We start from the raw sequence: 14,950 nt of genomic DNA, 5'->3' as shown, positions 1-14,950 counted from the left end.
GCATGGCTGAATAATGGGCTACCATACCAAAATCATGGAGGAATTAAGTGACTGTATGCACACTCCTCACTGAGATGCCCAAGCTTCTTTCCTACTTGATTCCCAAAATATTAGCAGCCAGTCAAGAGATTAGAAAAGCCTTCTATGATCCAAAGGAACAGATCTTAAGAAAATGATTTTGAATGTTCCCAAGGAAACAGCACAGCTATTTGAAATAAAATCATAAAAGACAAGCCCCAGTCCGGAGACGAGTCTCCATAGGTCTTTCTTTCATTTCTGAAGATCTTGTGCAGAACCTGACAGCTTTTTTTTCTGGACTACTTTTTCAAGCCCCTGTATAACAGTGAAGAGTTTGGAAGGTAGAGATAATGTCTCCCTCTAGAACGGAACGCAGGCTTGTTTGCAAACATCTCCCTCTGAAGCAAAGCTTGGGTAGGTTCGCTTACAGGCCATTATAAATCATTGGGACTTCCTAAGCTGAGGAGCCTTCAGCTGTGACACAAACCTACTACAATAGTGAGGATCCACCTTGCTTTGCTCCATCTCATCCCTGTGGAACTTGGGGAGCAAGGGGAACCATGGCAAGCATGAAGCTCCCGCTGCTTGCTGGACTATGAGTAATAAAGTCCTTTGTCTCTGACCCAGGAATTTCCTGTCTTCTGCTAGCATCCACAAAATTGCAACAGACTGACTTGTTAGCTTGCAAGTGGCATAAGACCCTTCATGGTTCTTGCCCTCCTCAACCACCCCCACAGATTCCAAATAGCTTTGGAGCCCTCCATTGCAGAACATAAGCAGATAAACAAAAATCACAAAATTTCAAGTATATTGGCTAACAATAATAAAAACTTATTAAGAAGTAACCTGGAAAAAGCAGCCCATTGAAAAGAAGAAAACAAACAAAAAACACATTAGTAATATCCTCAGGCAATAAGAGAAGCTATCATATTTATAAAATAACAAGATGCCATATTTTTAAAAGAAATATTAGGAAAACAAAATAAAGTTATTACAACTTTAAATGAAACTTTAAGTAAAAACAAAAGTTAATAAAAGAGTTTTAAAATGAAGTCAAGAAAATGTCCTGCAAAGTACAACACACCAACAGATGGAATACAGTAGAATCTGGGTACTGCATTACCACATAAGCCATTAAGTCAGCCGCCCCACCTCCCAACTTCCTGCTCTCAAAGAAAATAAATTTCCTTACTGCTTAAGCCAATATAAGTTGAATTTTCTTGCAACCAAATGCATCCTGGGAAGACCTTGGGAACCAGTGTGCTTTGGAAAAGGATAAACCGGTTTGTGGTCTGTAGCAGGGGATAAAAATGGAAGCGGTGCCCTTATCAAATAAAGTCTTCTCCCCAAGCTGTTTATTTGCCACAATTTTGCTGCAAACGTTGGAGATACCAGCAGCTATGCTATTTCCCTCTAGCAAATAACTATTTGTCTCACAATGCTTCCCACTCCTGATTTTTCTGTTATATGAATACGAATATCATCTAAGGACAATGCCCATCCTGCAAGCTTTTTAGGAAACACGAAAGGTTGCAATGTCAAACAAACTATACCTGGGGAGAAAAGGAGGTTGTGCTGCTTTGGTGATAAAAGAAGTTTGCTTACTAGTATAACTTGCTGCCTTACATATCAGCATATAGTAGTATCCAAAATACTGTCAAGGATCCCACAGGAAACCTTGTCTAGTGCCTTAAAAGGCAATTGCATCAAAACCAGTAAAGAGAATGTGGAATTCTTCTTGACTACCTGGAAGCTAATGACTTTCCAGAAACCGTGACTTGAAATCTTTGAATGACATTTGGCAAGACATTTGTATCCCCTTTGAGAGAAAAGGAAAGCCCATCCTTAGAATAGTCACTTTAGTAAGGAGAAGTCCATTTTTCACTTTGCTTACTTTATAGATATAAACATGATATACTTTTTCATTGAAAGCTTTAAAGTCACTATTAGAATGCAGCTGAAAACCACAAGTTCTTTTGGAAACACAGCTCCTCGGGAAAGTAAAGGATCCAGAGTGACAACATGTCATAAAATTTCAGTGCAGAGAAAGGATCTGGGAGTATCTAGATCCACTGCAGGATGTATTTGAAAGCTAATTATGCTTAGACAACCTTAAAATTGAAACACAAATTCATCATCCTTTCTTTGCTATCAAAGACAGCATGGATGATACAGATCTCGCCTCAAAAATGACCTCATTGACTTGAGTGCAAATTAAATGATGATTCCCATGCCTAAAACCACTCCAAAATTTCCACTTCTTATTCAATCCAGGTGACAAGAGCTTTCTCACTAAAATTCACTTTTGAATAAAACTGAAGTCCATTCTTACTTTAGTTAACAAATTTGAACTATTTCAATTATTCCAGACATTACCATTAAATTTTGTACACATTCTCATAAAATAGAAAAACAGATACAACTCATCAGAATTATCATCTTTATAGCCTATTCCGGTGAAGTAATAAATTTCCAGTGTAATCAAATAAGCTGCATGAAAATGTTTTGTGCATACGTATATTTGGAGGGAGAGGCGGTAATTTATAGCTTTATCTAGATTTTCAAAGATTTCTGCGTCCCCCAAAATGTTAAAAAGTAGAAACACTAACAACTACCATTCTATGCTATGGAGTAGTCCTTTAAGATACTATGTAATTACCATGTCAAGTTAGAGGTCATTTCTAACATGAATTTAATCCAATATCACCTTGTAAACTAGTTGTTAAGTTTTCAAATGTGATCTGACCCAAGCCCTAAAAAATTGACCAGGAAATTCCTATAAAATTGAAACTATCTTTCCAAGTTTGATGCATTAGAAGCCTACTTAAGAAACATGACAACTGAATGCAATGGGCCGGACCAGATCCTGGACCAGAAAGAGAACCTTAATGGAAAAACTGGTGAAATCCAAATAAAGCCTGGAGTTTAATTAACAATAATGTACCAATATTGGTTTCTTAGTTTGGACAAATTTACACTGGTCATATAAAGTGATAATAATGGCAAAAGTGGGTGAGGGACATACAGGAATTCTTTGTATTATCTTAGCAACTTTTCTGTAAATTGAACAATGTATCAAATAAAAAGTTGATTTTTTTTTTTTGCAAAAACTCTACTTGAAATTGTTAACAAGCCTCGATCACACATTCAAAAAATATTTATGGAGTGCATAGGCACTGTTCTGTGTGCTGGGTACATGGTGAACAAAATGGATCCATCCCTTTCCTTAGGGAGCTAAGAGACTAGTGGACAGGAAGACCATTAAACAGTCACAGCAATCAACATAAATTGTAACTGCAGTTTGTAGTAAGTGCTGTAAAGGAAAAGTACAGAGGAGAGAGGTGCAAAGCTAGAAAGGTCTCTCTGATGCAGTGGCAGTTAAGGTGAGACAGGAGGGATGGCTAGGAGCCAGTCAGGTAGGAGCACCAGGAGGGGGGAAGAGCATGTTCATCAGCCAGGAGGAAAGGAAGGGCCAGGAGCACTTGCGACTGTGCACAAAGCATGATCAGGTCATTCTATCAGGGAAGAGTGTTGCTATCTGAAGAAGTGGACCCCATAGGAACTTCCTTGTAGGCTGGGTTTAAGTTTTTATGGTTTTCCAAAGAGATATGGAAAGCCACTAAAAACTTTAACCAGAGGAATGATCCAATTAATGCTTTTGAAAGATCATGATGGCTGTGGACTAAAAAGGAGCATGACAAGAAGCTCCTGTTTGAGTACTCACATTAAAAAAAAAAAAAATTAAGGAGAAATAAAAAGTTCTCAGCTTCAAATATATTTGTTCTAAAAAGTCCCTGGTAAATAATAATGTCATCTTAGATGTATATATTGCTTCTTTAGAACCTGCCACCATAAGTCTTGCAGGGAAGATGGTGTTCCAAAGGGCTCCCAAATCACTCGATCTGGGTCTTCAGAAGGACTATGATTCAACATAGATATGAACAAAAACACAAGATAGATACCAAAGTCATATGACTTAGAGCTTAGCAAGGTATCAGCAGCAAAAATCTGCAGCTCTTACCTTCTTAGGAATCTTAGCTTTCACAAGAGATAAAGAATTCTTAGTCTGTCTGGTTTTTAAGACCACAAAACCACTATTGATACCTCACTAGTGCCATCTTGGCATTAGCCCAGGACTAAATATAGAAAATTCCAGACTGCAGAAAAGTGTAATTTTCAATGCCTGTTTAAAATATACAGTGTTAAACATCATCTTCAGTTACTATACCTTGAACCTGAAGGAACTGGTGTGTTGCCCTATCTGACCTAGAAAATCAAATATGTTTTCCAAACTTGATGTAAGTAGTTGCACTTCAATAAAACTTAATAAGTAGTCTGCAGTACTGGCTGGGTACTTTAAAATAGAAGTCCCTAGGTACTTATATTCTCAACAGACACTTGGATTTCCTTAGTTTGTAGGAATATAGTATCTATGACCTCACTAAATATTATCGAGATGGGGCGCCTGGGTGGCTCAGTCATTAAGTGTCTGCCTTCGGCTCAGGTCAGGATCCCAGGATCCTGGGATCGAGCCCTGCATCGGGCTCCCTGCTCCACGGGGAGCCTGCTTCTCCCTCTCTCCCTCCCCCTGCCTGTGTTCCCTCTGTGTCTCTCCCTGTCAAATAAATAAATAAATAAAATCTTAATAAATAAATAAGTATTATCAAGATATACTCTAAAAACAATCAGAACCAGAAGAAAGAAAAGATTGGCTCTTGATTGAAGCCTACGATTTGATATATAAAAAAAAACTTTCTTATGCAAAACTCTGTGAACCAAATAATATTAAGTTGACTGTCCAGTCAATTGCCCCTCTTCTCTGGAAACAACATTTTCCCCTGCGGTCAAAAAGGTTACTTACACGAGAGAGTTTCTGGCAGCATGATTGCATCACTTGACCCTGCCCCAAACCATCACAGTCAATAGAATCAAGAGTGTGCACTTGACACAGATTGGGCCAACGCATCCCACTCTCCGGGAATCTGGATTTAGAAGTAAGAGATTCTTGCTCAGTCTGTCTGCTCTCTTGAATAGAGGACACATAAACACCGGGACTGCTGGTAGAGGCTATTTTCAACCATTTGGACAAGGAAATTGAGAAAGCCAGCCTGCAGGAAGAGACAAGAATGGAGAACGTGTGCCAGAAAAAGAGATGAAAGTCAGAGAAAGAGGGCTTCCTGTTTTCCCTATCACACGCCAGGACCTGCTGCTAGCTTATCCCACCTTATCCCTGCCCCCCCAAATCTGGGGGACACTCCTGGCCTCCTTTCAATCACCGTTTTTCTAGAGCCAGCTCAAATGGAATCCTGTAACTAGAAACCAAACAAGCCCTCATGAACACTCCAGGTCTCTCCATTTTATTTAGTCTCAAACAACTGAGAGCCAGCTTGCACAAAATTTTTAAGGCAAGCTCTCTGAAAGGAGAATCTAATTCCAGCCTCTCAGAGCAGATAAAATGCAACAAAATTACAAAATGCTTATCCTAAAATGTTAAGCAGAAGAGAAACAGGGCACAAAATTGTGTGTATATCAGAATTATGACTACACTATAGTTTATATTTGTCAAAATTCAAGAAGTGAAGCCCTATACACATTAGGAGGAAAGGAAATTAGCCAAAATAACAGCAGTTGGGTTAGGGTGATGAGGTTATTTTCTGTTTTCTCTATATCCTTCTGGGTCTGTAAATAATTAAACACTTTATAACTTAAAAAAATTAACTCCAAAGATTATGTAGAAATATGTAATGTGTTTATAACATAATGATGCATTTTTTAGAGTAGAACATAAAATACTCTGTTATGTTTACTGCTACATAAATAGCCCAAAAAGGAACTGTCCCTTTAAGACTCCGCAAATTAAAGAAACAGTGCAACTTCCAACAGACTAGTTCCAAATTAATCCTCAGCCTTCACTTCCTCTTCACCTGGTGGCCCTCCCAATCCTGTAACCCTACTCAGCCCCATCCCATGCTACCCATCTTCAAATGGGATTCCACGCTTCCCCTCCCCCATTCCCTGGTCCCTATTCTCCCACACCCCTGGCACCCCTCTACACTCCCTTCTACTTTGAGGTCTGCATATCTGTATCTCCAGACATGCAGACCCATCCTGTCACTCATAGGCCCTAGATTTGTCTCCTCTCTTTTAGATCAACCCACTGGGAATAACCTCATCACAAATGACCTCCAACCCATTTTAAACTATTTTTAGGGGCAATCCAGGTAAGCGTTACATACTGCCCCTTTTGATCATAGCATCAAACAAGCCAGAAATGGATAAGGAATGGAAGGCAATGTCCAATAATAAAAATACACTATGAACTTGGATAATCTATAAATTATCTTTAACATTGCTAGAACGCAACTTCCAATAACAATTCAAAATACAACACTTGATATGGAAGAAAAAAAAGTGGTAAGTCACTTATTCACCCAGGAAAAACTGAGCAAGGCTCTCTAATGACGAAACCAATTCTACCGGTTTCCTCCATAATCATTAACAGCTTCCATATATTGAACTGGGCATTGTGCCAGACATTCTGGATACATTATCTTACATAATTCTCCAATGACCTGTGAAACAACTATTATTATTCCCATTTTACAAGAACAAAATTGTTGACCTGAAGAGTTAAGTTACTTGTGCAAGTTTATTTTTTTTAATATTTATTTATTTATTTATTAGAAAGAGACAGAGAGCAGGGGGAGGAGCAGAGGGAGAGAATTTTCAAACAGACTCCCCACGGAGTGTGGAGCCCCATCCCAAGACCCCGAGATCATGAACCAAGCCAAAACCAAAGGTCCAACCCTCAATCTACTGACACACCCATGCGCCCCATTATTTGCACAAGTTTAAAGGCTAAGAAGTAGCAGAGCAGGATCCTGTGGTCTTTGCATTAGACCTGAAGGCCCCAAACAGGCCTTAGATAGACTTTCCAGAGAAAGTATATCTGTGAATTACTTTATACTTTATGATGTTAAACCCACGTGTTAGCTATTAGTAGTAGTATTTTATAATACAAATACCCAATTTACATGTAAATTTATAGTTTGAATGAAAAATACATGCCAAAAGAAGCACTGCAGAAATGACCACGTTATCCAACGTTAGTAAACATACACAGTGATATTCAGTATCAACATAGCCCTTATACATTACAGTTAAAAACTGCGTTACAAAAACTTCTCAATACTACATATCAATGGTAATTATTTTTAACTGTTTACAAAACACTACCTATCACATACAAAGAAGCATAAAGCTTATTATCAGGCTAAAACAGAATACGAACTGGGAGAAATATTTATTGCGTTTCACTAATAAGAGACAATTTTATAACTTACTCCATTAGAGTGGAGTAACATTACAATTTTATAACATTACATCAGTTAGAGTGCGTAAATGTTATATATTATACCATGAAGACCAATGGCAACCACTTCAAAAGAGGGTGGGGGAAGGACCACATTGTATCTCTTATAATTCTAGTAACTTGTACTACTGTGTATTAAAAAAGAAAAAAAAAGCCTTTCCCTCCATTCAAGCACAGAAAACGAGATGAAGAAAATAAGAAGGATGAAAATGCAGAAGTTATAACCACAAAGGTAAAGTGATCACAAAATACCATTTGGGGTATTTTCATTCTCTGAATAGGCACATCTATTCATAGGCTGGTGTATTTTTTCTGTGCCTCCAATTGCTACCATCATGCACTTTCTTTTTCTGTGTGAAAATAATTAACTCTCCCATTTCTTCAAAGGAAACTATAATTATACTATAATCATTCATTCACTAGTACAATAAACTTTATTGAGCACCCAGAATGTACTAGACACTACCTAAGAGGAAAATAAATAAATAAAGTCAGTCCGTGCCCTCCCCAAGCTCTGTGGGTGAGACAGCCTTGTGTAAAGTAAACAGCCGAAAATAGTGTGCTAAATGCTGGAGCAGAGGTGAGTACACAGTATTAGGGGCGCACAGAGGGAGGATTAACCCAGCCTGGAGCAATCAGGAAGCTTTACAGAAGACAGGACGTTTAAACTCAGCCTTTAAAGATAAATAGGAGCTTTCCAAAGAGTGATGAAGGAGACACAGGGAGAGGAACCATCTGGCCAGAGTGTAAAAAGGCACTGAGGAGAAGAGCATGGAGACAATGATGTTATCAAAACAATGAGCTCCTTGATGAGACTATGCCCAGGGTTTGTGAAGTCCATGTCGGCTATGAAATTAAAAAACAAACAAACAACAAAACTGGGCTAAAAATCCAACAACTTAAGTAGATTAAGGTGCTTGAATATATGGAAGACTGTGAATACATTACATTTATTAAAAATATAGAGACCAATGAGAGAAATGTTCAGTATGAAATAAAAAGAATTTGCACATGTCTATGGATATAAAAAAGCCTGAAAGGATAGTGTTAACCAAAATGTTAATACTAATCACCTCTGGGTGATAGAATTATGAGTAATTTTGTTCTAATCTCTCTTTGCTTCTCTGCCTTCCAGGTTTTCTGCATTAAGCATGCTTTACTTTGGCAATTAGTGGGGGAAATGTGTGCTAAAATAGAACAATGTAAGCTGGGCTCAGATTGTGGCATGCTAAGGAGTTTGGACTTTATGCCACAGAAAAGGAAGATTTATTCCAGGCATTTGATCAAGGATGGGAGATGAACCGATTTGCATTTTAGGGAATTAAACGCTGTTAAGGTGTGCATACTGGATTAGAAGGGTTTGAGGCTGGAGGAAAGATGTGATGAATAAAACTAAAGCAGTGCCAGTAGGGATGGAAAACACATATTTGGGGAAGAACAGGTAGGACTTCTTAACTGAATACAGGGTTAAAAAAAAAAAAAAGGTAGAGGTTTGAGGATAACTCCAGGTTTCCAGGCAATTGGTTAGATAGATATTGGAAGCTAAAAAGCACAATAAGAAGGAAAAGGCATATTTTAAGGACAGGCTGATGAATTTAGTTTTATGTGTGACATGCCAACAGGACATTCAGGTAGGAATTCTAGGAGGAAATCTGAAATGGACTCAGAAAAGAGGAAAAGAAGTCCTAGATATACGGACTCATAGGAGATGGTGAAGCCGTGGGATTGAATGAGTTTGCGCAGCGAAAGTCGGGTGAGAAGAGACAGTTGAGACATGCTAAGTCTATGGCCGCTGTCGGGGACGTCAGAAAGCCAGAACCAGAGGTTGGTGGAGTTCTCTCTGGGGATGGGGTGGTCAGGGCTGGGATCAGAGCAAAAGGAAGAGACTGCACCATCACAGCTACCAACAGTAAACAACCACAGAACCTGGTCACTAATGGGGCATAGGAAAGCAAAAGGCCAACAGGTGCCAAAGACACAGAATAAAGAGAGACAACTGGTCACCATCTGAGATGGAAGGTGAGGTAGAGAGAGGCAAAGTAAGCACAGTAGCGATTACCAAGCGAGATGGTTCCACAGAGGACGGAACTTTTTTGAAAGCTGTCAAAGCTGACCTACTGCATGGCTGTCCCGAGGCAGCAACTTCTATACTCTTTTTTACAAACAAGGAAACTGATGTACACAGGGAAGGTCGTGGAGCCAGTTCCTGGCAGGTTTAAGACTAGAATTAATCTCCAAACCACTAGGGCTTAATTCACTACATATTAACATACTGCCTCCTTATGCAAACATAAAAGAGAAGGCTCACCCCAAAAATATCAATTATGGAATACAGTAAAACATAAATTGACTTCACTTAATGGAAATAACATCTTACAGCATATAGCTCTCTCTCTCTGACCACCACATCTTGTCTTCCAGCTAACTTCTGCTACCCTTTGATCTCACCGCGATTGCAATCCACTGATCCTTACCGCCTCTTTTTTCTCTGCCTTTACCTTGATTCCCTCTCCTCTCCTTACCAGTTTTAAATGCTATGGTCAGTCATTACAGTAATGCCTCCCTTGCATGCATTCACTACTCTCTTGTCCCTATTATTGTATTATACCCATTGGACAATGTGCAACTCTGGTTAAAACCTTCTCTTCACTTGCTCCATGTCTTCATTGTGTCAGTGAATACAACAACCTACTGACTGGTCTCACTTTATATTTGTGGCCAGAAGCTTGAAGTGGGCCCGGTAAGGCAGCCAGACAACCTTACTGCACTTCCCCAGTCTGTTCACTCTCCCTACTTAACTATTCACACCTTCTCTCTCCTCCAACCACTACCACCCCTCCCCCACCCTCACTCTCAGTTGATTCCTCGCTTCCTCTTTGGAGAAAACTAAAGCTACAAAAGAGAACCTCAACTGACCCCCACCATCTTGGTTACCCACCTTCCAGAACCTGCACCCACATCTTCTGCCCTACATCCATGAAATGTCCTTTGTGTTGTGCAGTAGATTCCACACCTTATCTCTCCAACATCACTCATTGTTCTTTCTCTATTGAATCACTCTCAAGTGCACGCAAACATGCTGTTATCTCTTCCAATTAAAAAAACAAACAAACAACTTCTTAACCCTACTATGCCCATTTCCTCTGCTCCCCTTTGCACACACACACACAAAAAACCCTTGAAGAACTACCTATACTCACAGTTCCAAGTCCTCTAATTTTCTCTTACACACATTTGAGTACTTTTATCCTACCTTACCTGCTCTTGCCAAGGTTCTAGTCAAGGTCACCAAAGATCCCCAGTTGCCAAATTCAGTGGTCAGTTACCAGTCTTTATTTTACTTAACTTTTCAGCAGCATGGGACTCAGCTGATCCCTTCCCCTTGAAACTCTTCACTGGCTTCCAGGGTATCACATGCTCCTGGTTTTCCTCACACCTCCCTGACCCACCCCCCCTTCTTGGTCTTCCATGGTGGTTTCTCTTCTCCCCAGCCTCTTAATGTCTGAGAGCCCCAGGGTTCAGTTCAGTCCTTGTTCCTCTTTTCTTCTCTACATAAATTCATTCCTTGGAGATTTCATCAGTCCTGGGCTTCAAATACCATCCAAATGCTGAAAAATCCCTAATTTATATCTCCAATCAGATATTTCCTCTGAATTCCAGGCTTACCCTTCATCTCCAATTACAGGTAACATTTCCAAAATATTATCCTTACCCCCCGCCCTCCCAAAGCCTCTCTACCTTGAAGCCTTCCACACTTCAGCTGTTGGCAACTCAAAGTCGGTCAAACCAGAAAGGACGGGATCATTTTTTGCTCCTCTCTCCCTCTCCCTCTCTCTCTCCCTCTCTCTCGTAGATGCCATATCCAATCCATCAGGAATCCCACTTAGCTCTAATTTCAGGTATCTGTAGAATCTGACCACCTCTTCCCACCTGTGTTACCGCTCTGGTTCCCCGGCACCATGCTCTCTCACCCAGGTTAGAGCAGTAACATACTAACTAGTCTCTCTGCTTGCACCCCCGCCTGAATAGAGCAGCCAAACTGATCCTTTTGAAAGTCAAGTCACATCACTCCTTTGTCAACACCCCCACAAAGGCTCCCCAGCCAAAGGACTGACGATGGCCTATAAGGCCCTGCTTCACCTGAGCCCTGCACCCACAGTGACCTTGCCTCCAACCACTCTCCCAGCTGTTCACCCCCGCTTCAGCCACGCAGACCTCTGTGCTTTTTCTCTAGCATGCCAGACACGTTCCACCTCAGAGCCTTGTATTGGCTGTTTCCTCTGCCTGGAACATCTTCCAGATGTCCACATGTCTAACTTCTTCACATACCTCAAAGGTTTTGCCTGCTTGTGACCTCCTCAATGAAGCCTCAGCTGACGTAAAAATTGCCACAATCTCTACCCCCCCACCTCAGAATCTGTCATTCTTTTTACCCTGTTGTGGTATTTTTTAAAAGCACCGATCACCTTGAAATAGACTACATTACTTATTTGTTTGTTTGTTTGTTCACATTATTGCCTGTCTTCACCCACTGAAACTTCAGCTCTAAAAAGGAAAGCATTTTTGTCTGTTTTGTTCACGGATGTATTCCTGGCACACAGGAGGTGCTCACTTAACACTTGTTGAATGGATGAATCTATTTCCCCTACCAGGCTGTAAGTAACTCGAAGCTAGACAAATGCTTCAATCATTTCTGTACCTTGATTATTATCCTGATAATATCATCTATATTATAAATTATATATTATATGTGTAATATATATATACACCCATTTCTTTTTTTGTATCAGGCTAATAGAATTTCTTCTGGGCAAGGTACTCCTCTTCCGGATTGCCAGGGATGGCAGCACTATACATTAACAGGAGGCTGATCATTGATGCATTTTCTCAGAGGTGAGTCCCCACTTACCTCTAAAAAGGTAAATGGCATAGATACACAGAGGTCATCCTTCAGGCCTCATACATGACCAGTCAGAAAATGGGAAAGTCATCTTGTCTTCACATATTATACGTTCTTCCCCATAGCCTTTTCCTAAACATGTCCCTCCAGACTTTCCCCAAGCTGTTGCTCATTCTTGGTAACAGCTAAATCAATTGACCATATTGTACTGGTTTGCTTCAATGTGTTTGTTTACTAGTTGAAGCCTGCATTAAGGGCAGGATTATTTCATGGTGCTCGGCTGCCTGGCTCTCTTCCAGCCCTCTCCTCTCCTAGTCTCTCTTTGTGCAAAATGGCAAGCTCTTTCCAACTCTGAAAGCACGAACATCCTGAAAGTTCTTTGACGATCATCTAATTCTCTGTGCTTGTGAGATGCTGTCTTCACTGAGCTCTGTGACCTGAAGTTAGGTAAGTGCCCATCACAAATAACTATGCCAACTGTATCTCCATCCCTTTTAGCTTCAGTTACTGTCTCAGCCAACACTCTTCCCTCTTTTTGTCCTATTATTCTGCAAATGATACATGAGCAGTTATTTGACTGAGTCCGAAAAGATAATATGAACACGATTTTATCTAAAATGTCACTTTTCCAGGATTCCATTTGGTTTGTTCTTTATTAACTGAAGTTCCATTGTTATAAAAATTACAATAATAAACTACCCTGAGTCTTGTAATTTCACAGCTTCTCCATTCTCTAAGTAACCAAAAATCCCATCGTTCCTAATTAAAATATTCAAAGGTGAAATCCAAGTAATCTCCACATGGAATACTAGTGCTTCCACAGAGGTTTCTAGGGTTAAAAAAGAAACCCTTTGCCAATAGGGGAAAAAAAGAAGTTTCTGAGTCTATAGTACAAAGACTTCAAACTGCATTCCACAGTGTGTTATTTTCTTTCCAGAAAATTCTAACACTATATAATTACTTTTGTATGGAAAATGAATAATGTAAGCTTCTAAAAACAGACAGAAACCATCCAAATCAGAGAGGCCTTTCCTGAAACCAAATGAAATATTAAATGAGAAAATATCTCTATGAGAACAAAGCTCTTGGATTATTATTAAATAGAGATGGAGCATAGTGGGGGAGAAAGTTCCATGGGGGGAAAAAAGTGTTTTCTCGTCTACGTGTCAGGGTTTGTCTGCTTCTGAGAAATTGTAACATTGCTCGGACCCCAAAATGTCATCGAAAAATACCAATCAAGAAACGCATCTAGGCTCTTGCAAGGTTTCCGGTTAAAAATAACAGCAAAAAATATCAATTAAGCTCCATCTATTGCGACAGAAATGCACTGATATAGGAAAAGCGAAATCCCACCTGCATGGGAATTAAGCCGCAACTCGTCCCCCAATTCGGAGAAAAACGAGCTTCGCTCCGCTCGCTGGCTGAACTAATTCCAGCAAAGATAGCCAGTAGGTTTGTGTGTTGGGGGAAGGGGACAGAATAGAGCGCGCCTCACCGCCCTCCCCCCAAAACTGCTCCAGAAACGTGAAAGCATCTGCGCCGCACGACCTCGCTTGGCCGGGAGAAAACCGGTGCGGAACGGAGAAGCCTCCTCGGGCTCAGAAGTAGCCGCGACGTGCGGCGGGCAGCGCGGGCGCCTGGCCCTGTCGCGCCTCCCCCTTCCACCCGCCCCACCCCCAGTCGTAGGCACGGGTCTCTGAGGACCTGAGCAGGTTCTCTCTCGGCCCAGGGCGGAGGACCTCGCAAAGACATTTTAGCAGGAGTGATTCCCGCGCTGGCAACGTCTCGACAGCCCGAGTGAACAAGCCCAGGCGGCCTGCGCCGGGATCCACATCTGGCTCTGCCGGCCCCGGGCCGGCCCCACCTCCGAGCCCACCCAGCCTGCGTGCCCCGCGCCCCCGGCCCGCGGCCGGGCACCTAGCAGGGGCTTGGGGTGGGGTTGGGGGGTGGAGTGCAGCACCTAGGGCTGACTTTCCGCTAAGTAAACAGCCATGGCAGCCTTCCCCGGTCGTAGATAAGCCAGAGGTGAGCCGGCCGACGGCTGTCAGGAACGCTCACCGGGCACCCCCACCCCCCGCCCTGCGCTACCGACCCCGAGGCTGCGCCTGTTAACAAACTCCTGGGCGCAAATGGCCCGGGCCCCCGTTTTGTCTCGCGGTTCAGCACCGAGGACAACGGACATAGTTTTCGCCCCAGCGGCCCCACCGCCAGCAGGGTAGCGTTAGCTGCACAGGCAGGGCTGCAGGTGTCCGGACGGCGCGCCCTCCCGCATCCCACCCGCTCCGGCGCCCAGGAGCAAGGCAGCCCCGCGGCGTCTTACTTTTCTGGCTGGAGTAACCCGGGTAATAGCCATAGTAGCCGGTGATCCGCAGGATCCGGTCCTCGATGGTAGCCACCCCGTTGGGGGCCGCCTTGACATCCATAGAGAGCGCGGGGCAGCGGCCCCGGGCGCGGCGGGGCGGAGAGCGCAGCGCGGGGCCCGGGAGCTGGTGCAGGTGCAGCCGCCGCCGGTGCTGATGCTGCAACTCGTGCTCCCGCGCCCGGGCTCTGACTCCACCGCCCGGCGCAGCACCGGCTCCGCATCACAGCGGCGGCGGCGGCGGCGGCGGTGGAGCGGCCCCCACTCGGGCCGGCCTCTCCGTCAGCCTGGCAGCTCTCCC

At 42.4% G+C, this 14,950-nt stretch overlaps 1 protein-coding gene across 1 annotated transcript in view; it reads right to left on the bottom strand.

The window, feature by feature from the left end:
- The window catches only part of SLC35F4 (solute carrier family 35 member F4), a 228,855-nt gene extending 214,142 nt beyond the window's left edge, over nt 1-14,713 (bottom strand). The window contains exon 1 of the mRNA XM_028098025.1: nt 14,611-14,713. Coding sequence (XP_027953826.1) covers nt 14,611-14,713 — 103 coding nt within the window. The remainder of the gene's footprint in view (nt 1-14,610) is intronic.
- Nucleotides 14,714-14,950: the final 237 nt, after the last annotated feature.

The sequence above is a fragment of the Eumetopias jubatus genome, unplaced genomic scaffold (assembly GCF_037043125.1).
Source record: "Eumetopias jubatus isolate StellerSeaLion01/CBP00866 unplaced genomic scaffold, mEumJub1_p1.0 scaffold_7, whole genome shotgun sequence".
Lineage (NCBI taxonomy): Eukaryota > Metazoa > Chordata > Mammalia > Carnivora > Otariidae > Eumetopias > Eumetopias jubatus.
Note: the sequence above shows the minus strand (reverse complement) of the source record. Positions and strands in the feature narration are given on the sequence as shown.